Below are 27,241 nucleotides of genomic sequence, written 5' to 3' on the forward strand. Positions count from 1 at the left end.
TGCAATTAGGAGAAAGTTGTTCTAATGGCCAGAGTTGTTCTAACGGCCTCCAAGGTCCCCAGAGGCTGGCTCCCTGTACCTCACTGGCTCATCTCCTTCTTCTCTCTCCTCACTCACTCTGCTCCAGCCTTCCTGGCCAGCCTGATGTTTCCCCACCCTGCCAGGCCTGCTTTTGTCTTAGGGCCTTTGCTCTAGACAGTTCCTCTTTCTGTAATGTTCTCTGGCCAGAAATATGCTTGGTTAACTTCTAGCCTTCCTTCAAGTCTTTGTTCAAATGTGACATTCTCAATGAGGCCTACTCTGACCACCCTATTAAACACTGCAACATGTGTACCCTGCTCCATTCACCCCTTCACTCTGCTGTACTTTTCTTTTATTTTATGCACTTACCATCTTCTGTCGTATTAATATTATTTTTTATGTTTTTTGTTTATGTCTTCCCCTGCTAGATTGTAAACTCCACCAGGGGCGAGATTTATGTCTGTTTGTAGTTAATGTGTATCCCAAGCACCTAGAATGGTGCTTTATAAATCATAGCTCCTCAATAAATACTTGCTGAACGTTGAATCAGTCTTCACAAGTGAAAGCACTGTTTCCCCAAGTGAATCTGGGGAATGCTAATTCTGAAGGATGCACCACGTCCCCAAAAAGTGTACTATGGTCAACTAAGGTTGATGTCCCTTTCTCGGAGATTGACAATTGACATGAGTACCCGCTAGTATATTTTTGTGAAAATCTAAGCTTCTTTTACAGGATACTCTGAGAGAACTGACGAATAATGATTTAGAGAATGTTTAGAGATGAATGAAATCTGCAGAAATGGCACATTAGGAGTGTAGGAAAGGAGCCAAGGGAATAGAGGCAAATACCTACTTCAGTCCTATAAATAACAGACTTCATTGTACACTCAGGATTTAGGGCTGGCCAGCCTAATGTGCTGACCAGAGGACACAGGCTCCAAACAACAAGCTGGGTCATGAGGACTTAAATGACAAAAGAAGAGACAGTCATGAGTCCCACTGGCTGCCCTGATTGCCAGGAACCATCCATTAATTCATTCCAAAATATTGTTGTGCTTGGCACTATCATCAGGCGAGGCTGCAGAACAGAGAGTAAGGAGTAAGGTAAAAATACAAGAGTTGAGGGAGATTCCAAGTGGTCTCCAAGATGAATACAAGGTCTGGGGTTACAGGGTTAATGTTCTAGAGCTCCCCGAAGCCTAAGATTACAGCAGCCTCAGCAACAACACTCACGGTGGGTTTGGAGTTGGGGGAGGATGGGGTGGGGACCAAGCGTTTTAGGACACCCAAAGGCTCCAGGGACATCAGGCTAGGCCCTACCTTGCTCTTTTTTTTTTTTTTTAAAGCATTTTTTTGTTTTGTGAGGAAGATCAGCCCTGAGCTAACATCCATGTCAATCCTCCTCTTTTTGCTGAGGAAGACGGGCCCTGAGCTAACGTCTATTGCCAATCCTCCTCCTTTTTACCCCTTTTTCTCCCTAAGGCCCCAGTAGATAGTTGTATGTCATAGTTGCACATCCTTCTAGTTGCTGTATGTGGGACGCGGCCTCAGCATGGCCGGACAAGCAGTGCGTCCGTGCACACCCGGGATCCGAACCCAGGCCGCCAGTAGCGGAGTGTGCACGCTTAACTGCTAAGCCACAGGGCCGGCCCTACCTTGCTCTTTTTTTACTGCAGCCAACCAAAGAATCTTGGCAGCACAAGCAGGTACATTTTTTCCTATCTCTATATTCTCAAGTATTATCTTCAATTATACTTTATTATTCAAAGGATCCTTCTTTGGCAAGAATAACTATTTGGAACACAGCCAAAGTAGCAGGAAGTAAGAAAAGAAAATGCCTCTGAATATCCAAGATAGACAGCATGGAGTTTACTTAAAATTGAAGGACTGCACTTCTTTAGGAACTCCTTAGGCACTCAGCCAAAGCCTAGCGATTCTAAGGCAGTCTATAGAGTCTCCAGATCATAGGAGAACCGAAATAGCAAACAAGGAAGCAACGACTGAAATATGAGAGCAGAAGAGGAGACTGAAAACCTAGAAAGTAGACACAGTACTTGAGAAAGTTTACCTCTTTGGGCATACTTCAGTGCAAGGACAAACTCTTGACACATCAGTGGACTCCAAGACTTAACCGTACTTATTACAGGATGGATTTTTGTTCACAATAATGCCCGACTCATCAATAAAAATTCAGTTATGATCACTAACTGCATTTACGTATGCAGGGATGCATTTTAGGAGTACGTCCTTCCCAAAAGACTAAAGTTAAAAATGAAATGTTGGCTCATAAAGGGTAAGCTTCAGCTAAGTAGAGCTAATTAACCTTTTTTGAGCAATTACTTTGTGACAAGTTATTTCACATATAATCTTTCCTTCAGTCCTTAGACCAGCCACAAGAGCTTGAAATTCTTACTCCCGTTTTATAGAGGAGGAAGCTGAGGCTTGATGAGGTTAATTTGGTCAAAGTCACAAAACCAGTAAAAGGCAGTACCAGTTTTCAATCCAGTTTGTTTTGTTCTAAAGGCTGGGTTCTTTAGATTTTCATTATTTGTTCCTCTTCTAGGTTGTAGGCTCCAGTCCTGACCACTCAGAAGTTGTACAAAATCCTATTTATAAATATTGTTCTGAGTATTTTTAGTTAATGGAGTTTCGTTAGCAGGCTTTATTTCTGCATTCAGTTATCAGTGACTAATTTCTGCCTTGGATTTCTCATAATTGGTTTCTTTCAGAGGTTGTATATTATTTTGGATTCCTTTGTCTTTAGACATATTAGCATCTCCCTGTTGTATGTACCTAGGTTAGCACGCTGCGATGATTTATGTTGATTTATCTTGAACGACTAAATGATACAGTATTCTTAGGGAAAAATACTATGACTTAGCAGTAACAGCGAAATCTGATAGGTGTTCAGTTATATAAATTTCTTCATTTTCTGAACATGTACAAATATGAAAACAATGTTTAACTGTGACCTCAAGCTTGGAAACTATGTTAGGCAGGTAGGGAGCAATATATGTTCAAAGCAAATGCAAACCAGTTGAGCTAAAACATGAAGAAACAGAGCACTGATTGCAAAATCTAAATTCCCTAAGGTTTTGTGGATAATGCCTAAAGAAATTGCTTAAAAAGCAAGAGTGATACTCATCATGGGTCTTTTTAGACCGTTTTTCAGATCAGCTCTCAAATGTTAAACATAGAGTTTAATGTCCTATGCAGCCAAAAATTTCTTCTGTTTTCCTGAAGGTGGACTCCTAGTATAATAAAAAGATTTCTGTATCATAAAAAGAACAATGGAATAGCCAAGTTTGAATCCTACTTTTGCTGTTTACCAACTGTATAGGCTAGCTGCAAATTACCAGAAATTAGTATTCTTATGAATAAAAATTGAGATACATTATAATAAAAATGAAAATAATACCTACCCTTCCAACCTCATAAAGTTTGGGAGAATTAAAGGGAATGATATAAATGAATATGCTCTGTGAGTATACAGTATCATTACATAAATACGTATTATTATTAAAATTGTAATTTTATTTTTACATAGGTTAGATGATTGTAGATGGTTTTAATTTGGTTTTGTTGGTCATCATGTTTAGTTGACTCTAGACTGAATGTATCTTGTAATTTTATCTTGTTGAGGGGTTATGCCTTTGTAAACTTTGAGAATGGTTTTAATTTGCTTTTGTTGAGCATCTTTGGCTGTGTCTGGACTGGCATGGGACTGGTGTTGAGTTTTTATCAGTCTGTAGTATCATGCTGTCTTCCTGAAACATGTCAGCATCCCTTTCAGGTCTTTTCATCTGGCCTTTAGTTTTAGACCAGTCATCAGGATGAGCACTGGATCTTCTGGATGACTTCACATGCTGAGCGTGGTTCAATAAAGGAGATTAAAAAGCTGACCCTGATATCAAGCCTCATTCTATGGCAGATAGAAAACAGGTGAGACAGAGTGCCTGCAGCATCACCCCAGCCACCTCATTTTTGAGCAATGTAATGCCTGCCCACAGGAATGACAGGCCTGTGTCAGCTATGTGGGTGGGCCTCTTGATAAAGACAGAAATGCTTTTTTTTTTTAGAGGAGGCAACACAGCTTAATGACAGAGAGCCACAGGCTCTGGAATCAGACAGAAATGTTTTACTTAACCTGCCTAAACACAACCAAGGTACTTAAACTCTCTAAACTCCAGTTTTCTCATCTGTAAAAGAGAGATCATGGTAACTACCATATAGGTTATTATCACTGGTAAATGAAACAACTTTTGTAAATTTATATCTAACTTTATTACATATATTGTAAAGTCATATCTAATCATTATTATTATGAATCTACAATTGATAGACGATGGAAACAGGTTAAGGGGAAGTAAAACAGGGCAATGTGTGCAGCTCTCATACATCTTAGAATCATATTCTGTCCTCCAGAAGCCTATTTAATGTCTACAGTGTAACTGACCCTTTCTCTTGATACTGTGCCATCTAATAGTCTTTTTTTAGCATTAATTGTACTATAGTATCAGTAGAACAACAGAACTATGAAGATTTAACTTCTATGACATTTTGTTTTCAAGATCTAAGCATAGTTACTGCATTTTAAAGGAAAATTTTAGACTAGATTATAATCTGTTTTATCGAGCAAAAGAAAATCCGTATAAGGCTAATCTTCTGTTTTTAAATCCATGCCAATGTGAAAACTATTTTTTGAAGTCTGAAGAACATAGCTTTGTTTGTGAAAAATTATGAGTGGCCTGAGCATTTGCTTCATAATACTACGCAAACTGGCCTATTTTTCTTTTCTGGGAGTTCACATCTAAGTGTAGGTTTTTTTTTTTTTTATTGTTAAATAGAGCTTCCAAGCTCCTTCTGCCCTCAAACACCTCACTGAAGCTGTCATCTTGCTCTAGATAAGAGGCACATTGCTTCAGTTCTGGTCATTTTCTAGAACTGTGTGATATTTAATGAGCATGTCTAGTCTAGTTGATCCTCAAGCACATGTCTGTGTGTGAGTGTGTGTGTGTGCATGTGCGGTGTGAGTAAAGCAGACATCGTCACCTGTTGGTGGGGACCTCTTATAAAATCTCCATGGGGCAAGGAATGGCGGTAGGGACATTTTTTTCCCCTTGACAGGGGACATGGGTTGAGAAACTCTAGCCCGCCATTTTAAAGTTCAGAGCAGCTTGTTGGTAATGAAACTCCTCAAGAAGGCCAGGGTGAGGTCTGAGCCTTGGAGGGGAAGTTGTTAGCAGTGTCTGAAAGGCCTTCAGTTGGATTTGAGCTGGAGCTACCTTGGTAACAACATTGATACCGGCTCAATACAAGGTTGACATAAGGGAAGCCATATTGTAGAAGGGAAAGCATATTGTCACTTGGAATGACCTCTCACTAACTCTGGACTTTATGGCCCCTCCCAGCTGCTATAAATTGATAATTTTGTTCTTTTGAGTTTCTTAGGAATGTGATGACCCCCAGGCAGAGAGTCTATGCTGATAGCCATCATCAATGACAACTGAAAAATCAGGGTAGAGGGCATTGCTCCAGTCACTGATGCATATCAAGTAAAACAAAAGACTGCCAGGAACTAAGACCAGATGAGTGTCCCCACCCTGAGACCAGATGCCTCCACCCAGTAATCAGATGGACGTCCCCACCCTGGGACCAGATGCCTCCCCCACTCGGAGACCAGCCCACTATATAACTGGCCTGTAGTTTTTGTTCTGTAAGATGGGTCTTTGAGATGCTAGTCAGCCATCTTCCCCCTTGCTAGCAAGGTGTAATAAACTGCCCTTTCTTTTCCACCATCTTGCCTCTTGATGATTGGCTTTTGTCTCGGGGGGAACAGATTGTGCCCTTTGTGCAGTAACAGGAACCTGGCGACTCTGGTGGGATTTTAAGTCCTGCTCATGGCAAGCCGACCTCAGACAGGCAACCTGTCGGGTAAGTCCCTAGTGGCTGCCGAGGCCCTCTTTGACTCGGGGACCTGCCCTACCTGCTCTCCCGTGCTGACGCCGGCTGCCTCCTAATCCTCCCTATGGTGGAAAGAGAAATGGCTACTTCTGGTGGGTTGACAGGCTCTCCTCTGGAGTAGGGTAAGTTGTTTTGGTGGTGCACCACTGACTATCTGGTTAGTAGGGTGTCCTACCAGAGTGGGAAGAGGAATAGGACTTCACCCAGCATCTAGGAACTGCTTTCAATGTTGTCTGTTTTGTCTGTGTCTGTGTAAAGAGCTCCAGGATCAGACATCTTTTGGGTTTGGGTGAGTGACCTCATTGAAATGTGCCTGTGCCTAATTGTCTAATATCTCATCAGGATAGTGGGACAGAGGCCCTAATGGTGAGATTTGTTTGCTGGGTTCAAGGCCCAAGGCTAAGATGTGGGAGACAATATAAAGGTTACAGCCGCTGAGGCATTCAAAAGGATCAGGTTTGAGTTCCAAGCTCTGGCTTAGAGTCCCAGAGTACCCTGGGCTAGAGTCCCAGAATGTTGGATTTTGGTGTCTGTTCATGTTTGTCTATGTCTGACTGTTATTTGTTGAAATTGACTGCTTGGGGACTGAGTTTCTCAGTGGCCGTAACAAACTTGCCTCTTAGACTAATGTTATGAGGGTCGTCTGACTCCAAAGAAAAGAGGCACTGTTCCCTCTGGTCCTTCAGGACGTTCCCAGGTGACTGGGGACTTTACAGAGGTGTCGGGGCATCTGCCCATGACGTGCAAAGGCCTCATAAAGACCCCTCCTGAAGAACATATCATACTGGGCCCTCATTGTTCGTGGTGAGGCAATTGGCAGTGGCAGTTTGTCTGGGGCTTAAATCACCTGAACTTTGTGGGTGCCAGGACATGTAAGGGAAAGAGCCAACTCCTTGATTATTCTTGGGGGAGCAGTTCCCACTAGCTCACTATCAGACCTTGTTAGTTACGGCCACCTTGGGAAAAGCCCCCTAAAATGGCAATAACGGTAAACAGCTGGCAAGATAACCTGGGATAATTTAAAGTTACAGTGGACATTGTGGGCTCCTTTTGAGCTTTCGAACAAAGAAACAAAGAAGTGTTTTTTTGTGTGTGAGGAGGACCAGCCCTGAGCTAACATCCAATGCCAATCCTCCTCTTTTTTGCTGAGGAAGACTGGCCCTGGGCCAACATCCATGCCCATCTTCCTCCATTTTATATGGGATGCCACCTCAGCATGGCTTAACAAGCAGTGCGTCGGTACGCGCCTGGGATCCAAACCCGCGAATCCTGGGCTGCCGCAGCGGAGCGCGCACACCTAACCGCTTGCGCCACCGGGCCGGCCCCACAAAGAAGACTTTAAAGGGTCAAAGGCTCCACACCTGGGAACTCTCTTCTGGTTTCCTGGCCTGATCACCCAGGCGACCCCAAGTGAGGTGCCCTCTCTTGGTGGTTCTGGTTTCTGTTAATCTGTTTGGGCGCCTGGAGTGATTCCAGGTTGGCCCATGGGTCAGTCCTTTGACTGACAAGGCTGCAGCTTCTGGTTTTGGAGATTCTGCCTTCCACCGCTGGGAGCTCTCCTCTGGTTTTTGGTTTCGGAGGGTCCCAGCTCTACTCCTGGGAGCTCTCCTCTGGTTTTGGGACGCCTGGAGTGATTCCAGGTTGGCCCTAGGTCATTTGACTGAAATCTGGAACCCTGTTTTGTCTCCTGTCAAGAACCTGTTGAGTACTTTACATGCCTACTGAGTCAGTTATGGGGACAGGAGATCTGTAATTTATTCTGTCAACTGTCCTGCCCAGGTCGTGTGCCCCAGCGCAGAACTGTTGTTTGTGTGACCCTTATCTTGATAATCCTTGGGAAGAGGCCATGAGGGCGAGGCCTGATCACCTCTTTCCCTTCTTTGTCTGTCTCATTTGTCACCTCCTCTGTTGTCCCGAAGTTGGGGTTAAGTTCAGGCTGGACCTGAGCAGAACCTGGACCTTCTGTAAAATTGAAAACTTGAAAACCTTTTGCCAGGGACTTAACTCTCAACCCCAGCGTTGGGAGCCCTGGCCCCCAGCCTGCTCCAGGCTTTTGCCTTTTGCCTCCCTGGCTTGCTTTGTGCTGACTCAGGGACTAAGCACCTGGGCTGAGTGGGACTTGACTAAATCTTCTAGCTTCTGCACCCTTCTCCAGGCTGCTGTCAGTTGGACCCCGACAGTGGCTTTACCGCCATGGGGAATGCCCCAAGCATCCTGGAGACTTGGTCCTTGGGTGCATTTTAACTAATTCAATTGGATGGGTTCTGCCCAAGAAACTCCATCCTGGGGAAGACTTGAGCAGTTTCTCTGTGCCTTTTTTGATGTAGTTGGATAGGTAGATCAACCTATAATGCCATTTCAGTTACAACCCAATTTCTGAGAAATTAAAAGCAATTGTCCTTAAAAAACTTTGTAAGACTGGAAAAGCAGCTCTAGAGGCAGTTCAGATTCCATTCAGTTCCTTTATCTCAGAAAGGATTATTGCCTAGCCTCTCTGGGAAGTGTTATCTAGATCATCACCAATTCCTAAGACTGAAGAAGAAAAAAAAAAAAAAGTCAAAAGGCCAAACAAGCGCCATAAGAGCACTCTCACCAAAAATCTAGCATCTTGAGTGTCTTCTCCACAAATATTAGTAAAAAAGGGCTTAAAACAAAAATTTGGATTTGTAACTAGGGAGCTTTGTATTATTGTACCTGATTCATGGCAGTAATCTTAAAACTATAGCTGTGGAAACTCTGTGTACATGTATCTATATGTATGTTACATATGTGTGATATTTTACCTCTGGATGGTATGGTCAAAATTAAGAGCTCTGTTTAATTGGTTTAAAGTAAGTGCTTACATAAATTCTAAATGTAATAGAAATTAACCCAAATGTCTTTCAAGTTAACATGATATAAATTAATCTTTGGTAAATGAAAGCTGGTTTAAGTTTGTTGGTTTCATTGACAATTGTTGGAAACAAATGATTTAGATAGACAAAAATAAGTGAGAGTTTCTGGGTACAATAATTATCTTTTATTGTCTGTATATTTGAAAAAAACAGCTTCCAAATTCCTTTTGGTAACTTAAAACATTAGAGTTTTGCTAACTTAAGTGAATGATAAAAGTTTGTTGAGTATCTGGGTCATTTTCAAATAAGATAAAATACTGAAACATTGCTAAACATATCTAAGTTTATCTACTTTTGGCTTATTACAGAAAAATTAAAAGGTGTTTTTGGTCTATTAGTAAACATGTCTTGTGTTTTATTAAAAGATTACACCATGAAGTAACATATTTTTAAAAATTATAAAAAGGTATTTATAAATTTGCCAAGCAATGAAATGCTAATGTACAAGAAAGTTTATAATTGCTTACTTCTTAGTTTTTACTTAAAAATTAAGATTTCTAAGGGTTTAAAATTCTAATGTGTGATTAAAGCTACTAGAAATTAATAAGGAAAATATGTTTGTATTCAAGAAAAGTAAGATATGCTTTTTAGTAAAGAAGGTATGAAAAATGGAAATATTTTTGTTTGTTTGGTTAAGAAAAACAACTTTGTCCTAAAGTACTAGAAGGGGAGAAAGGAAGGCATGGGACACATTCTAAATGTAACAAGTGACAGAAAGTGACAAAAGGTGAAAGTAAAACCCCGAGGAGTTTTATAGATGGTCAAGTCGGCTAAAATTAAACTAAATCCAATTAAGTAAATGAATTTTAATGTCAAAAGTAAGCTGGTACAAAATTAAAATTCGGTTTTCTCTTTCTTTTAAAAGGATAATTTTCTTAAACTCTTAGCCTGCTCTTGATAAGGAGATTATTATGTACAAAGGTTTTTCTTTACCTTTGGGTAAGTTTATCTAAAGGACAGAGATCTACCTTTTGTTAAAATAATTTCCTATGTTTGGAAGACTGAGGTCTCTCTATTAAGATTTTTTTTGGACTGTTTGAATGCTCTGTTTGTCCTCGACTGTTTATATTTTTGACAAGCTCCCCAAAATTCATATCTTAAATAAAGTCTTTCTTTTGACTTTTTTTCTTTGAGAATTTTCAAAGACCCCTGGGACTTCTCAAAGAAATTTGCTCTCTTCCCATAAGGAGGAAGATGCTAAACTTATTAGGCTTATCCTATATGTTAAATTACATGGGAAGCATTGTCAAATAAGTGATGATAAACCTTCTTAGGTGGTATTATGTGGGTGAATGTTATTGATATATGTGTTTTGAAATTGTATAACATTAGTGAAATTCTTATCTGTCCTGGTTATCGGTCTGGTTCTGGTTATTTTAAAGTGTGGTATGTCACAAAATTAACCAAATTTCTTTGTCAATTGCCATTTTGGGGTCTTGTTGTTTACAGACATTTATTGTTTGATGCTTTTGAAAAGTATGTTTCATTGTCAGAGAAGTTTATGGAAAGGACTCTGGCACTTTAGAATACAGATTTCTGATAAACTTGCAGATCATAAAAGTGAACTGGGTAAGAAATTACAGAATTCTACCTGAGAAAATGATGACTTTGTGAAACTGCTAACAAGATTAAGGTCAAGAATTGATTACGCAGGACTGAATGAACTGATGAGGATTATTATAATTTTTATGACTTTTGTTTGAAACATTGCTGATTTTTTTAATGTTTTGTTTTTTCAGATGTGAGGAAAGCTTTTTCTCTTTTCTCCTGAGCTAGCTGTGACTTATGGCAATTTGGTAAATTATACCATTGTAAGTTAAACTGAAACATTTATTTTTTTCTCCCTACCTGATCCCTCCAGAATTTGGAAACTCTTAGTGAGTGAGTATTGTTGTTTTCATGGCAATATAGTTATTTGCATAAGTTCAATAAGAATCTGTTCTCCTTATAACAGGACACAATTGGAAACATTGGTTATATTACAAAAGCTCTGACTGGAATATTACAAGACAGCTTTTGAGAGACAAAAGATTGGACTTTATGGAATAAAGCCACGTGGAAATACTGGCCTGGTACCTTATGTACAGCATTCCAAGCAACACTTACCAGGATGAGTAACTTATCTGGCAGGTGCAAGGACCCTCAAAATTTTGGGAACCTCTAAAAGAGAGGAATTCACCCAAATCTGTAGGTACTGCAGGCGAAGTCTGATGACAAAATCCTTGGCTTGGCTTTCCTGGCCTCAAGAGGCCTTTGAAGTTCAATCTGAGATTCCTTATACAGAGTTTCAGCAAAGCAGTTTTAAAAGAGCCTATATGATCAATGGTTATTCTTGCTGTACTTATGTAAATAATTGGGCCAAGTTTATTGAAACTAAACTTATTTTGCAAACCGGTTAGTTTTAATTTGGCTATCTTTTATAAAATGAGGGTGATTTTAGAGGGAAAAATATATGTTTCAATAAAAACTATAGTACACATCCATGGATATTAGGTTCTAGTTCTGATAATTGTCTTTGAGGTTTCTCTTTCATATCTGTTAACTGGACTGGATCCTGAATTCTGCTAGTCTCCTGAAATATCTGGCTCCAAACTAATGTTTTCAATTTTTCCCATCCTTGTCATTTGGAATCATTGAGAACTGAACTTGCCTTTTTTTTTTCTGAAGCCTTGCAAACTGAAGCTGGTGGACTTGATATAAACATAAGAGAAATTCATGTCTGTTACTGTGTAAGCCACTCAGAGAGGTAGCTAAATACCCGATGACATCATCAGAGACATTTCCAACTGCAAAAGATGCTTTGACTCTGACACCTAGAAATCTTTTGGACTGGCTGCCCCCTGGATACCGAAACTGGTTTATAATTTGCTCCCACCATTAACTTTGTTTTTCTTTTTGTCTTATTAATTACCTGTTTACTTGCTTCCACAATACAGGCCTAACTTTGGGAGCCCACCTGCATCACCCTTTTACTAAGAGACTGGTTCAAGAAGATGGAACAATGGGATATCCCTCAAGATTGAGGGATTCAACAAAAAAGGGGGGGATTAATACTGGCTCACTACAAGGTTGACATAAGGGAAGCAATATTGTAGAGGGGAAACCATATTGTCACTTGGTATGACTGCTGACTAACTCTGGACTTTATGGCCCCTCCCAGCTGCTATAAGTTGATAGCTTTGTTCTTTTGAGTTCTTTAGGAATGTAATGACCCCCAGGCAGAGAGTCTATGCTGATAGCCATCATCAATGACAACTGAAAGATCAGGGTAGAGGGCATTGCTCCAGTCTCTGATGCATATCAAGTAAAACAAAAGACTGCCAGGAACTAAGACCAGATGGGTGTCCCCATCCTGAGACCAGATGCCTCCACCCAGTAATCAGATGGATGTCCCCACCCTGGGCCCAGATGCCTCCCCGATTCGAGACCAGTCCACTATATAACTGGCCTGCAGTCTTTGTTCTGTAAGATGGGTCTTTGAGGTGCTAGTCAGCCATCTTCCCCCTTGCTAGCAAGGTGTAATAAATTTCTCTTTCTTTTCCACCATCTTGCCTCTTGATGATTGGCTTTTTCCTGGGGGTGGGGAGGGGGGGGCCGCCGGGGCAATTGTGCTCTTTGTGCGGTAACAACTTTAGGTCTGCCCCAAAGTCACTGCCTGCCTGTTTAGCTGGATTCTCCACCAACTAGTCCTTGGCTCAGTAACAGCTCCCAGGCAAACTGCTGATGCAAAAGCTTTGGGCTTGGTTTCTAGGTGCGGCCTGGGGGTTCACATGAGCTCACTTTTCTTTGGTTTTCTACCCATCAGTTCAGAGCACGGCTTTCCTGAAAGCACTCTTCATCAGCTAGCGTACAGCAATTCCTGGAAAGGATCTGCAAGACTTGCATGATTCTCAAAGCCTATAAATCAACTGAAAAAGTTTTCCAAGTGCCAGTGATACACTTGGGCCTCTGAGGACAGAGAAGTAAAGGGGCAGGTACCCCTTTTTAGAACCCGTGCCTGCACATAATGTAATAGTAACACCCTTTCTCACGGCGGTAAAATAACTCTCAATCCAAAGGGATCCAAATGATTAGAAACTAGCAGTCTCCTCTATTTGCTTCTGTGACACAGAGCGAGCAGATCAGGGTGTAGGAAACTGTCTTGCCCAGAGGAACGTAAAGAGAGGGAGTCAAAGGGCGCTGGCTAGCAGCACCGGGGGCTACTCGAGCTTCCAGCCGCTGGTAGATTAACCCTTTGCAGCAAGGACTGCCAGGGAGAAAGCGTGAAAGGAAAGCGCAGGAAATCTTAGCCGGCGTGGGGAAAGGGAGGGGGAGCCGCGATCGCGGCGAAAGCAAAACAGGGTGGGGCGGGGTGCTCTCTAGTGAAAGGCGCCCGCCTGGGTGACCCGGGTGGCGGTCGTTTCGTGCGGCGGGGAGATAGGACGGCGAGCTCGGGAGAAGGAGAGGAAAGGCGCCTCCCGCCCCCCGGGGCTGCGCGCCACAATCTGCAGGGCGAGGCGGCCGCGCCCCTGGCGTCGCTTTCCCTCTCCAGGTCGGCCTGGGTTCAGAGCGGGCTGGGCGGGCCGGGTGGCGCTCGGGGGCCGGGCTCCGCGTCGCCGCTTTTCCTCCCTCCCTCCCTTCCTCGGCCGTCCCGGGCGGCCGGGCCAATGAGCGCCGAGAGGAGGGGAGCGGGAAGCGGAGCGCGCTGGGCCGCGGCCCTCCCACGGGGCCCGTGGCCGCAGCGCCAACGCCAAGTTTGCGCCCCGCGAGTTTGCGCCGGTTCGCGTCCCCCGGCCTCGCCGCTCGGTCCCCGCGAGCGGGACGGCCGCGCGCCCCTCGGGGCAGCCCCCCGGAGCACTCGGTGGGGAGGACGCCGAGCGGGGCGGCGCGGGCTGGAGCCGGGGCAGCCGCCTCCCGAAGATGCAGGATGGCAGCAGAGCCGCCGTCCAGCCTCTCCTACCGCACCATGGGCTCCACCTGTCTGCGCCCGCTCAGCGAGCTCCTGGGCATCCCGCTGGACCAGGTAACTGCCGGGGCCTGGCCGCGGCTCCGCGTGAGCGCAGGAGCCCTCTTCCCGGCCAGTGCGGGCGTGAAGCCTGGGGGGAAATGTCATCTACCTCCGTCCCCGTCCCTGTCCCCCGTAGCAGGCTTTTCTGCTACAAACTAGACTAAAAGGTGGACTTTTTCTTTTCTTTTTTGTGTTGATGTTTTTCTCCTGTGTGAAAAAAATTGGTATACCCTGCATGGCAGGTTCGAATGAACTTTTTTCTTTTTCTTTTTTTTAAGTTTTGGGTTACCTCATTTCCTGTAACCAAGTTCGAGAGAATTCTGATAAATGAATCAAGTGTTTCTTCCATCAGTGTAGTCAAGTCTGTATTATTTTTAATTTAGATGACCCTACTTAAAAAATAAGCCTGATTAATCTATAGACCGTAGGCTATAGCTTTTGAATGAGACCTGGGTTTTGGACTTCAGCGGTGAGACTTGTCAAATCAGGGTGACAGTTATTTTATACCATGTGTGATGTCCGTCGGAAAGGGCGGAGGGACACAGGACACTGTGGTTTTCCGAGGGCCTTAGTTTATTCAGCCAGTTTATCCTTGAGGTGCCAGGCTCCCGGGTAGGACAGGTTTGTGGGAGGAGTGCTGTCCAGGAATTGTCCGCTACCGTTAAAACTGAAAATGGCAACAGAGAACCATAATGCCAGGTAAGAAATTGTCCTGAGGGTTGGGGCTGTCTTAGTTCGTTTTCTTGTCTCTTGAGGTGCTGCGGCCTAGATCTGCCTGGTATTTAGTAGTGAGTCAATAAACACATGTCGATTTAAATAGAATTGGGTAGAGCATGCTGCAGGAGGGGTCACCGCACTCCTGTCTGTTTCATGCTGAGTTTTTGCCCAGTTTTCTTCTCCTGCCTCTCATCAGTGATCTTTTTTTTTTTTTTGAATTCTGCTTCTCTTCAAACAAGAGCATACCTGCTGCCCTTTCCACTCACATTCCCTCAGCAATGAGGAAGTGAGACCTGGGCATTTGCCTTACTCGCACACTGTTGATGTGTTATACTGTGGCTCACATACCGAGCCACCCTTCTACCTGGCGCGCTCTGAGGATACAATTTGTAATTCCACCTGATCTGACCATTGCCTTCTCATCAGTTGCAAAATCCAGAAAGTCAAGAAATTGGGAGAGGTATCAGATGTGAACTCGTGGTTTTGTACATTACTCTTCGTTTGTAATGAGGATAGGAGAGACCCAGGGACCTAGGCAAAGGCAGAAATAATAGCAAATTCTTTAGCCCTGAAACTAATATAACTCATAGCTGAATTTCCTTAGGGGAGTTGGTTTTGTACTCACCCCTCCACTGCCTTCAGAATTTATTTTAATTGCTTTTTCTGTTTTAAACTATTCTGCACAGCTAGAGAGAGGAATCCAGGGAGGTTTTTTGAATGGAAAGAGATAGATAGTTGAGACCCTGGCGAGTTGTGACTGGGAGGTGCTAGTATGATGTTATTAAGCACTTTTTAACTGCATCCGCCCCATCCATCCAATTCAGAAATCTGGATTTCTGTCAAAGGAACTCTGTTTTTACTTTATAAAAAAAAAGCAAAAAAGCCTTAGGGATGTTTAAGGCTGAGAGGGAGTGATTTCTGGGCTGAAGGAGAAATGTGGGCGATGGGCAAGGAAAGAGCACCTGTGGTCTCTTAGATCATAGGACAGCTCCACCGCCCTCCAGCAGGGTCAAATCTGAATGACTCTTGGTGGAAGAAGCACTTATAGGGCAATACCCCAGACAGCTTATTTTAGGCCCAGGGAAAAGTCCCAAATCATAAATAATGTGGTTTGAGGCTAAATTGTGGCTTGAGAGTTTGGAAGCTTGATGTGTTTTTCTCCTTCACACTTTCAAGGGCCTTTTAAGGTCTTAGATGTCAGACTGACTTGGGTGTAATTCCTGCTCTGCCAGCAAACCTCCTTTGTGACCACTTCTATGACCGCTGGCTGATACTCTACTCTCTCTGAGCCTCATGACCCCATGTGTAAAATGAGAGATGGCAATAAGACCTACATGTTGGAGTGGAGAAATTTATATAGATATAAAATGCCCTACATCAGGAAGGTCCTTCTATCAGACAGATTCCTGGCAGGAAACAGAATTCAACTCACTGGGCTGTAATGAAGAAACTTGAATGAATTACTTAGAGGGGGGTGGGCAGCATTAAGGGAACTGACAAAGATGTTCAGGTACCAAGACCTGGGCGCTGAAGGGGAAAGGGGAGGAAGTCTTGTTGCTGTGGCCCGTGAGAGCTGCACCCACCCTCTGGCAGGATGCAGGGGGTGGGGGAGCAGAGAGAACCTCAGCCCTTCTCCTCTGCACCCCACAGACCTCCATCTCTTGCCAGTGGCCCTGGCGGTCAGACCCCACCCAAGGCTGGCTAGCCTGGGGTGCCTGGGTGATGCGGTCTGTGGGGGCTCCTCCCGGGGCACAGAACACGGAAGAGAAAGGTAGAGCCAGACCTGGAGGACAATCCAAGGATAAGAGCACAGTCCTTGATAAATGTTTGCTCCTGTCCCATTAAAAGGTGACTTTTTATTGGCCTGCGATATGCTAAAAACGATAAAATGTGGACTTCGGATTACCTAAATAGTTCTTCATATGCCACTGAAAGCCACTGAATCTTTTTCCCACTGTCTTAACATTTCACACTTATGTTGATAATTTCTGAATTGACTGTACTTCTGAGAATGACTTTGGATCCTGGGTGTCCCCATGTCAAGTATTTTATTATTTGCAAAAAACTGAAATATCCTTTGAGCATTCTACTACATGACTGAAGAACTCTTTTATTATTTTTCATTTGACTCTTCCGTTTATCTGTTCTGTTAACTCTGGGGGGAAGCCTGTGTGCAATTGTGGCTATACTGAGGACAAGTCTATGGTTTTAGTTTCCAGGGACTTGTACTAGTCTGACATCCTCCTAAAGTTGTAAAATGTAAAATTTAATTAGAAACAAATAGAGCACAGCAATTCAGATGCAGAATAGAAGAAATGGATGATGACTTAGGGCATCCACAGGTGCCTCACAGATGAGTTTGTTGAAAGTTGCATTTCTAAAATAATGAGTCCCTGTTTGTCTAGCAGATATGGAGCTGTGCCAATTAGTAGGATTATTCGGATATAAAGCTTCACTTACCCAGGATGAATTAGGGAAGAACTTTTCTTTCCCATTTGGGGGAATCAAGGAACGGAAGATGAGTGTTTTGTTTTATTTTTTGTTTAAATTATCTGCTCATGCCCTCTCCACTTTGTTTTGGTTGTGGAGAGTGACAGGAACTGTCTTTAAAGTAACCATAGCCTTCCAAGTTTTCAAGATTGACTCAGCTACCAGGATGGATGCAATAATGTTGATGTTATTAATTTATGTGATGCTCGGTCATATCCTAGGAGCTGTGAAAACTGAGAAAGAAACTGTGTCCTGACTTTAAGGAATTTCCAATTTGGTGGTGGGGAACTCTGGATACCAAGGCTATTTTTACCCACTGGCACCCCCACACTTTGTGTGTGTTTGCATAAAGTATCAATTCAATGTTAAATTAAGATTCTTTGTCTGGGTTCCTTTCTTTTTTCTCCCCTAATTTGATCAACAGAAAAAGGGACAAGGGAAAAATAGATCAGGAATTAAGAATCCAGGAAATGATTTTGAGATTAAAGCAGCAAAGATGTAGGACAATTAATGTAAGCTTGTGTTAGAGTTTAAAAGGCTGGGTGAATGAAGACCAGCTCTAAAGACCTGACACTCTCCACTAATGGTGATACCAGCAGTGGCTTTTGATTATTCCTTTGGGGCCTCTGACCACAAGGTGTCTTTACCTGCCTGGAGCTTTCAGTCACCTGGTTGGTTCCCTTGCCCGTTCTTGGAAAGCCCAACCTTCGTTTCTCTTCTTCTCTAAGTCTTGCCCTTTGTTAAAAGCTCAGCTCACATTCCACAGTCTTATTTATTATTAAATCAATTAAATAAACTGATTATTAAATTAATTAAATATTTAATGCTGTTAGTGCCAGGTACCTGGCCAGGTGATTGAAATCCAACGATGAAAAAAATCAAAGTTCCTGTCCTGGAAGAGCTTATAGACCAGTGGAGGAGACAAAGAACCCATGTAAGTATGGAAGGGCCATACACTCACAGACCTGTGTAGGTGCTCAGAGAGGTCTGTAGATGATGCCCTGGTGGAACAGAGAAGGGAAAGCCACAGCACACATTGGACTCCTGTAGAATTTACTGTGTGCCTTTGACATGGTTTACATTTGACATTTAGTAAATGTTACCTTGTATTGTTAGTTATCTTGCTGGATTTATATGCTGAATTTCAAACTAATTTAAAGTTTCCTTCAGGTCGAGGTTTTATCCTTCCTTGTATTCTAAGGAAATAGTTGGTGCTCAATAAATGTTTTAGCCAGCCCTGGTGGGCTGGTGGTTAAGATTGGGCACTCTTACCACTGTGGCCCGTGTTCGTTTCCTGGTCAGGGAACCACACCGCCTATCTGTCGGTTGTTATACTGTGGTGGCTGCGTGTTGCTGTGATGCTGAAAGCTGTGCCACCAGTATTCTAAATACCAGCAGGGTCACCCATGGTGGACAGGTTTCAGTGGAGCTTCCAGACTAAGACAGACTGGGAAGAAGGACCTGGCCACGCACTTCCGAAAAAGTTGGCCATGAAAACCCTGTGAATAGCAGCAGAGCATTGTCTGATATAGTACTGGAAGGTGAGAGGATGGTGCAAAAGACCAGGCAGGGTTCTCTTAGCTGTACATAGGGTCCCTAGGAGTCAGAATCCACTTGATGGCACTAACAACAATAAATATTTATCATTAGTAACAATATATGCTAATGTTAATGATATACATTATCAAATTTCAATATATAGAATCTGATTTTTAAAGTGGACAGTAGATCGGCCTTTGTGGGGGAAAGAGTCCATGTAATTTCCCCCCTCATTGTTGCTGCCTCCAGGCTATACCCTTGGGTTTCTGCCTTGACAATCTGCTCTTCACCTTGGGGCTTTCCAGTTCACCCCAGCTCGAGATGCATATGGCAGTCCGCAGAACATCAGTCCTGCAGAGAGCCACTTTATTTTTCTTTTTTGGCTTCAGTAGTTCCTGCAAAGTCAGATCTCCTCTCTCCATTTAATTCGCCTTTCATTATTGTCTGATAATGAAAATGATTAGCCTACGGATGAACATGATTAGCCTACGGGAGGAAAGTAATTTGGTAAGATCACCAACTATAAGCATTGAGTTTCTACTGTGTTCCAGGAATTCCTGGGACTATGCTAGGCTGTGATGATTCCATAGGGCCTGTCCTCAAAAAGCTCATTGTTGGGTGGGAGACACACATGCCAACCGGTGTTGCTCATGTGTAGTACTTGGACCAGGAGCATCAGCCATGAAACTTGTTAGAAATAGATATTCTCTGGGCCAGCCTGGATGGCCTAGTGGTTAAAGTTCTGCACGCTCCACTTCAGTGGCCCGGGTTTGGTTCCCAGGCACAGAACCACACCACTCATCTATCAATGGCCATGATGTGGTGGCGGCTCACATTAAAAAAAAAAAAAAAGGGGCCGGCCCGGTGGCACAAGCGGTTAAGTGCGTGCGCTCCGCTGCGGCGGCCCGGGGTTCGCTGGTTCGGATCCCGGGCGCGCACCGACGCACTGCTTGGTAAGCCATGCTGTGGCGGCGTCCCATATAAAGTGGAGGAAGATAGGCACAGATGTTAGCCCAGGTCTTCCTCAGCAAAAAAAGAGGAGAATTGGCGGATGTTAGCTCAGGGCTGATCTCCTCACAAAAAAAAAAAAAAAAAAAAAAGAGGAAGCTTGGCAACAGATGTTAGGTCAGGGCGAATCTTCCCCAGAAAAAAAAAAGAAAGAAAGAAATGGACATTCTCTGCCTGGTGGCCCATCTGCTGCTCTGGGGGCAGGCCTAGCCATGGGTGATTTAACGGACCCTCTGGGTGGTGCTGATACACCCAACAGTTTGAGAACTCCTCCTGTACACAGATAATGGGGATACAAATTAGTCAAGCACAGTGGAGGGGGATGAGTAGTGGTTGTGAGAGAGCTTCTCACAGGTGAGGAGGAACACGAGTTGGGTCTTGAAGGATGAAGAAGAATTTGTCAGGCAAAGTGTGTAGAAAGAACAGCATGTACAGAGATGTGGAGGTGTGAAATGGTGTGCTTCATTCAAGGAACCGATTGTCTACTGAAGTGGCTGGTGGGTGGCACTTGTGTGGTCTGCAGGACACAAGGTTGGAGAAATAAAAAAGGGTTTGTTTTTTTTTTTTAGCATTAGCATATATTGTTACTAATGATAAATATTTATTGTTGTTAGTGCCATCAAGTGGATTCTGACTCCTAGGGACCCTGTGTACAGCTAAGAGAACCCTGCCTGGTCTTTTGCACCATCCTCTCACCTTCCAGTACTATATCAGACAATGCTCTGCTGCTATTCACAGGGTTTTCATGGCCAACTTTTTCGGAAGTGCGTGGCCAAGTCCTCCTTGCCAAGGAAGAAACCCAAGGTCAGTTTCATGGGTTGCTGAGTATACTCAATCCACTGAAAATCATAAATTTTTAGAGGCACGAATTTGTGCCAAAATGTAATTTTTCTCGTTCAGCAGCTCCTTCTAGGAGACAAAGTAAAACAGACAGTTGGATGTTTGCAGACAAGGTTGTTGGGGAGTTAAGAAGTAAGGGTGTTGAAAGATGCTGGCAAGTAGTTGGAAGTGATGAAAGTGAAAGGGGAATATCTAGAGCTCGGAGGGACTTTGAAGAGCAGGTGCAGAGAAAGTGAGAGAACTGGGGGCTGGGATATTAGAGTTGAGGATTCCTAGTGAAGCTTTTCTGGGTGATGAAAGTCAGGGTGCAGACATGGGAGTAGGGGTGCAAGTCAGTTCAGTTTAGCAGGCCAAGGAACTGGGGGATTTGATGGCTTGTCCTCCTAAACATTGAAGCTGCCCAATTGACTGGGGCTGTGAGGTGGAGAAAAAGACTATGCGGTATCCAAGCTCTCCAGGAATGTGGAGGTTGGTAGATTGTGACAGTGAGGAAGGACCAGAGAGATATGACCCACTCTGCTATCAGGCACTCAGCCAGCTGCTCTGCTGGCAGCATCTCATTTACTGTTAGGAGTCTGGGCGGAGCCTGGAGGGAGGAAGGTTTTGTATAAGGATAGTGGAAGAAAGATGGTCCAGAGCAGCAATGGGGAATTTAGAAAAGCAGTGCCTTTCTTCCCTCTACTTGCCTGTTGGAGTGGTGAAATAAGAAAGCAAATGCCTGGAGGCAGACAGTTCTCCAACAAGGCTAAGAGTGAAGTGAGAGAGCTGGGAAGATTCCAGTGTTTTTGAAAGGAGCAGAGGGAGGGTTTAGAAGAGGTCAGCAGAGGGAGGGAAGGAGGTCAGTGGTGGGGAGATGAGTCATGGAGCAGGAGGAAGTCAGGAGCAGCACATGGCTGCAAGTGGAGAATGGAGCTGGCCTGCTGGGCATGAGGGTCGGGGATGAGAGGGAGGGTCCTAGGCAGGTAGAGGTGCCCCTCTGGAGTCCTAGCGTCCTGATAAAGCCATGGCCAGTGACTGACCCTGAGCGTTTTGGTCTTTCCTGGAGCTGCACACACACAAATGTGGTAGAAAGTTACTTTGTGGGTCTGAAGAGATTGTTGTTGGGAGGTGGAGGGTAGCTTGCAGAAACATCAAAGGATAAGATGTATTGAGGGCAAGACTGTGAGGTATAAACCCCAAATTCCGTAGAATTGAGGACAAGGCTGGTGGAGTGGGGGCCATCCTTTAGTCCAGCCCTACAGGAGCCTGTGCACATACAGAACAGGAGGATGAGCAGTCTCCATTCTAGGTTCCCTGGCCGAGTCCAGGAGGTGGGCTGGCCCAGCTGGAAATTGCTGGCTGGTGTCACACTCTGGTGGCTTGATTTGACAATAGTTGAAGGCAGAGAGAGTGCGGGAATGGCCACATATTTCCTGGCATTTCAAGCAGAGGCCTAGTGGGTCTTTGAGCTCAGCCTTCCTGTTGTGGAACAAGAGGTGGTTCTTCGCACTTGGCCTCCGTTTACCTGTCTGGCTTAACGACACCAACAACTGCATATGTTGAATGCTTATGCTACCAGGCCTCAGCCAGCTGCTCTGTGTACATTCTCATTTCATTGGTACAGCAACACTAATAGGGCTTAGGTAACTTGCCTGCAGCCCCCAAGCTGGGAAGTGGCAGAGGCAGGTCTGGAGTCCAGGACTGTCTCTGTAGGCCTTGCTCCTAGTCACTGCACTGCGTCCCAGCCACCATTTCCTGTGCGCTCTACTGTTACCACAGTGGACTATTTATTTGCTATACCTGAAATACTTCTGCTCATACTCTTGCTTCTCTCTGAGCATTAGTCCTCATCCGGGTCCTCATTTCCTTTTCACCTCCTGTCTGCTCTCTGTAACCCTGGCCTTGCTGTCTCCCCTCCACTGGGGGACCACCTCCTGCTCCCCCAGGGCCAGATGGATCCTTTCTTTTTCTTTGTTTCTTCATAGCACTCTCTCCTTACTGCATCGTGCCTGTTACCTTATGTCTTAGGTATTTATTGGTCTTTCTGCCATGCCTGACTCTGAGAGGCTTCTTTCAATAGTGACATATTGAGCATGGTATGCCAAATATGGGGACACAGAGATTAATTAGGGTCTGTGCCTTCTAGAGACAAACGTATAAGCACTTGTTAAACTACTATATTACTGTAAACCCCTGTAATACAAGGTGCTCGATGCCCCAGGGGATGTGTGCACGCACCATTGGCTGAGGACACAAGGTCTCAGCACTCCTGGGCTTGTCCTGGGGTGGGGGTGAGGGGATGAACTTCATGGGAGCTGCTGCTTTAGAAGGAGAAGGGGAATGTGCTGGGTGAGGCTGGGTGAGAAAGGGAGAATATTCCAAGAAAAGGAAGCTGTTGAGCAAAGGTACTGAGACTCGAGAAAAGATGAACATTCTTTGTGGGCAGTGACTGGGGATGAATCTGAGTCATCTTGGTATGCTTAGTACAAAGTAGGGACTAAATAAATGTTTGTTGAGTTGAAATGGACTTCTATGTACATTCTTGCTTTGGATCGAATGACTAAATTAAGATAAAATTGGGAGCCAGTTCTTTTTACCAACTAGTAGGTCTGTTTATTATTTGGAACCTGTGTTTCAGATTGAATAGGCCTAATTTCTGATTTGAAAGTTAATTAATGGCCCAGTTGCTGATAGTTAAATGTTAATCTTCAGTTGTTTAAATAAAAAATACTCCATTCCCATTTTTGTTATGTGGAGTTGATGTACATGTCACATGCAATTAGAAATGCAGATATTAATATTTTTTGGATGAGTTGTCTCAGGTTTGTGTGAACAACGTGTAGAAATTTCCTTTAGCTGTCTAAAGTCAAGTCACACATATAAAAGCCACCAGATACCCAGTGCTGCCTAGTGTTCTGCAAGCATGGCCTCCAAATTACATTTGTAAAGAAAATTTTTGTGAAACGATTATATCTAGGGAGATACAATCTGGAAATATCTTTTGTGGCAGCAACTTGTGAAAAGCATGCAGTGTGTATAATTTAATAACAGTGGTTGTTTGCTTTCCAGAACTTTCTATTTTAAGTAAGTCAACCCTTTCAGTAAACAACATAAAGGGAAAACTCGCTACAGTCTTATTAATGACAATTTCTAATAGTTTTGCCAGGATAACACAAAGATAGAGAGTAATCAGACGGAAAAGTAACTTCAAGTAGTTTATATTGGTTAAAAATGTGTTTTATTAAAAGACCGCTTATCCCTCTGGGTTTAAGGAACTTGGCGACCATCTGCCACAAGATGAACTCGTTAACCCATTTGTAATGTGTTTTTTAGTTATCCAAAAATGTGCACTTGGTGAATCATTTACCAAATTCCTTGTAATAGTAGGGCTCTGCTTATAACTTTTTAAAGTTATCAGTGGTTAGTCTTCTTTTATGCATTGGTAATATTGATCTGATTTGAAGTATGGTTTTGTAAGTCAACAGCATTCAAGTGGTTTTAAGTGTTGAAGATTTCTGGGCTGATGGTGCTGGGGATTTCCCAACCATCCTATCATTACAAATCGTCCATTCTCTGGTTTGTTTACCAAAACAACAACACAGAGCTCAGGTTCTAGTCTAATCTTAAAAAAGAGAAGGGGTACATTTGAAAAGGTTTTGTTGAGGTGGTTCTAAATTCTTATTTCAAACCACCAATTAAAATAAAAAAGACTGGTTTGTTCCCTCCACTCCTCTCTCTTTTGTCTCAGTCATCATTCTGTAGCCCTAATTTGAAACAGAGTCAGCAAAGGTATACAGCAACAGGTTGCTAAGGCCTAGAGGAAGTTGCTCAGTTCAAGTCATTTGGTGAAATTTCATGAAGCGGTTCAGCTATGAATGTCACGGGGTGAGACTTCTTTGTTACTAAGACTTGATTTTTTACCCTGGCATGTTTTTTGCTCTTTGTTTCTATTTCATTTATTTATTTAAAATTTTATGTATTTATTTATCTATTTTAATTAGTTTTTTATTTTAAATTCATTAAAGTTTTTGTTTGTATTTTGTATAAATACAATTTAAAAAATTAGTTTTCTGACTAGGCAGCTTGTGTACTTGGGATCAAAATCAGAAGGCTGATCAGTCGTGTTCCCCCCACACCGCCCCAGTTTGCAGCTGCCCAGATCCTCTCCCCACTGGCAGCCAGTGGGGTCCTTTCAGAGATGGACTATGCATACATGTGCACAGAATCTTGTTGTCTGTTTTCTGACAGAAATGATAGTGTACTATTCTTCCACTCCTTGCTTTCTATTTATTTATTTTTAACTTAACAATGTCTCTTAGGAATTGATTCATATCTGTGTATACAGAGCTCTTGTGACATTTGACTTCCTTTCTGTCTCTTCTGAGAGTTGTGTTTCTGTGCTTCCAGGAACTGCCTTGTTTTGTGGCAAATGCTGAAAGTTCTGGTGTTGGTGGGTGAGGGGTTGAGGGCTTCCCACGTTGGCACTGCCTCCTCTGTTCACATTCCCCAGGATATGGAGAGCACTGACCACCACTTACAATGGGACATGTGAGAGAAGAGCTCAGGGGAGGCAGAAGATTGGGGTTTGTTTCCAGTTTCCCCTCGGATGGAGAGAAGTACACTCTGGACTTAGGCATGAGGACATTAAAGATTCCCATGTCCCTTGTGCCTCAGGGATGAAAATGGCTCTGCTGCTAGCCTGGTGAGAGCGGTACTTCTCCAGAATTCTGGGTATCCCCATCTGTTGGAAGTGATGCTCTTTAAGCCCTCTTCAGCTCTAAAATTCTGTGATTCCAAGATCTTCAACAGTAGCAAGGAAGGCTTGGTTTTAGATTGTAAAGAAACACTTCTTGAGGGTAAACCCCACAAACCAAGACTGTTTTTCTTTTTACTTTTCAGCGGATGTAGCTAAAAGGATTGTACCTGTATATTTTACTTTCTTATTTCTCCGAATGAAATGTGTGCATTTTGATACATGTAGGCTGAAGTGAATTTACTGTCGGGGCTCTGGAATCTTCTCTCTTCTTTCACCTCATTAAAGTCAGAATGCCTTAGAAACTTATGTGCTTTACTCCGAAAAAAGATCATATAAAAGAGAGCTTCTAGTTCTTGTCTACTAGAAATATTCGGGTGTTTTTCCTCTCTTCTCCCTTCTAAAGATAATTGCCCATTTGTCTCCATACAATAATTGTTACCTTGCCTGCAAGTTATTTAACAAAAGGGAAGCAAATCAACATTTATGTGAAATTACATTCAGAGAGCCATTTTATACAAATTGTGGAGGGAAGGACAAAAAGATTTTTTATTTTTTTAATATATGGGGCCTGGGAGTGGAGTTTACAAAAAGGGTATGGTAGAAGACTATCTTACACTCATTTTTGTAATCTCAGCCTTCCTGAGTTAATATTTACCTCAGTTTTATAGTTAGCTTTACTAAGTTACAAAACTTAAATTGACTTATGTGTTTTTTATCTTTTTACTGAAGTATTTAGCGTGTCTTTATTATATATATGTTTATTTGATTGCCAGTTTTGTTATCTTAGTTTAAAAGAAGGGCACAATGAGGCTATAAACTAAAAACAATTCATCAAGATACAAGGTGGGGCTCTATTTCATCATACTAATGAACGATGACTGTGCATCTTAGCTAGTTGAAATTGCAGAGAGAATTTGAAGGCAAGTAGTGGGCTGTAAAACGATTTAGAAATTGACCACTTACAAGTTTTTATGAGAGCTGGAAAGTCATCTTTTGTGTACTTTGCAACCCTCAAACATTTATTAGAGTAATATGTGTCTAGATTTGGTTCTCTGTTGCAACGTTTCTGGAAGAATTGGGGAAGTTAGAAAAGATCGAGAGAAATGGTTTTAAGAACAACTAGGCTGAAGATTGCTAAACCAAAGGAAATGAACTAGCTAATATGCTCAGTCATCGTGGATTGGCCATCAGTGAAGACCTTAAAGGGCTGGTTAGGCAACCATAAATTGGGTGTACCAGTGATGCATCTTATGTCCTGAAGAAGGTCTTGAACTTGATGGCCTCGGAGAGCTCCTTTGTTGTGTTATTTTGTAGTTAACCCCCTTTAGCTCAAGTGAAAGTACCGGGGGTCTAACCAGTATTTCAAGAAGCGACTTACACGTCATTTAAGGATTGCCCTTTGCTTCATAATAGATGGATCACACTCTTTGGTAATTTTTAAAAAAAAAACTTTCTTTTTGGAATAATTTTTGATTTACAGAACAGTTGTAATGATATTATGGAGAGTTTTTATATATGCTTCACCCAGTTTTCCCCAGTATTAACATCTTACATTACCATGGTATAATTGTCAAAACTGAAAAATCAACATTGATACATAACTATTAAATAAGTTCTAGACTTTTTGAATTTCACTAATTTTTCCATTAACATCCTCTTTCTAGTCCAGGATCCCATACCTTACAGTTCACCCATTTAAAGTATACAATTCAGTGTTTTTTAGTATATTCACAAGGTTGTGTAACCATTTTCACAATCTAATTTTAGAACATTTTTATCTGCCCTGAAAAAAACCCCGAGTTATTAGCAGTTCCCCTTTCTTCCGAAATCCCACCTCCCTCCATCTCCTCCCAGCCCTGGCAACTACTAATCTACTTTCTCTCACTATAAATTGGCCTATTCTAGACATTTCATATCAATGGGATCATATAATATGTGTCTTTGTGATTGGTTTTGTTCATTTTCAAGGGTCTTTGATGATTTTCTATTGGTTGCTCATGCTCTGTTGTACTTGATCTGTGGGAATAGTTTGAGACCTGGATTTAAA

At 42.9% G+C, this 27,241-nt stretch overlaps 1 protein-coding gene across 2 annotated transcripts in view; it reads left to right on the forward strand.

Moving 5' to 3' along the window:
• Nucleotides 1–5,849: 5,849 nt before the first annotated feature.
• MBOAT1 (membrane bound O-acyltransferase domain containing 1) overlaps nt 5,850–27,241 on the forward strand; it is a 106,522-nt gene continuing 85,130 nt past the window's right edge. Inside the window, exon 1 of one of the 2 annotated variants that reach the window (XM_058555180.1) lies at nt 5,850–5,954. Coding sequence is in view for 1 of the 2 variants with exons in the window: in XM_058555177.1 (XP_058411160.1) it covers nt 13,785–13,880 (96 nt within the window). In the remaining variant the exon portion in view is untranslated. Of the gene's footprint in view, nt 5,955–13,601; nt 13,881–27,241 lie in introns of those variants that run through there. The other variant, XM_058555177.1, reaches the window with a different exon arrangement.

Source organism: Diceros bicornis, chromosome 14 (genome assembly GCF_020826845.1).
Source record: "Diceros bicornis minor isolate mBicDic1 chromosome 14, mDicBic1.mat.cur, whole genome shotgun sequence".
Classification (NCBI taxonomy): domain Eukaryota; kingdom Metazoa; phylum Chordata; class Mammalia; order Perissodactyla; family Rhinocerotidae; genus Diceros; species Diceros bicornis.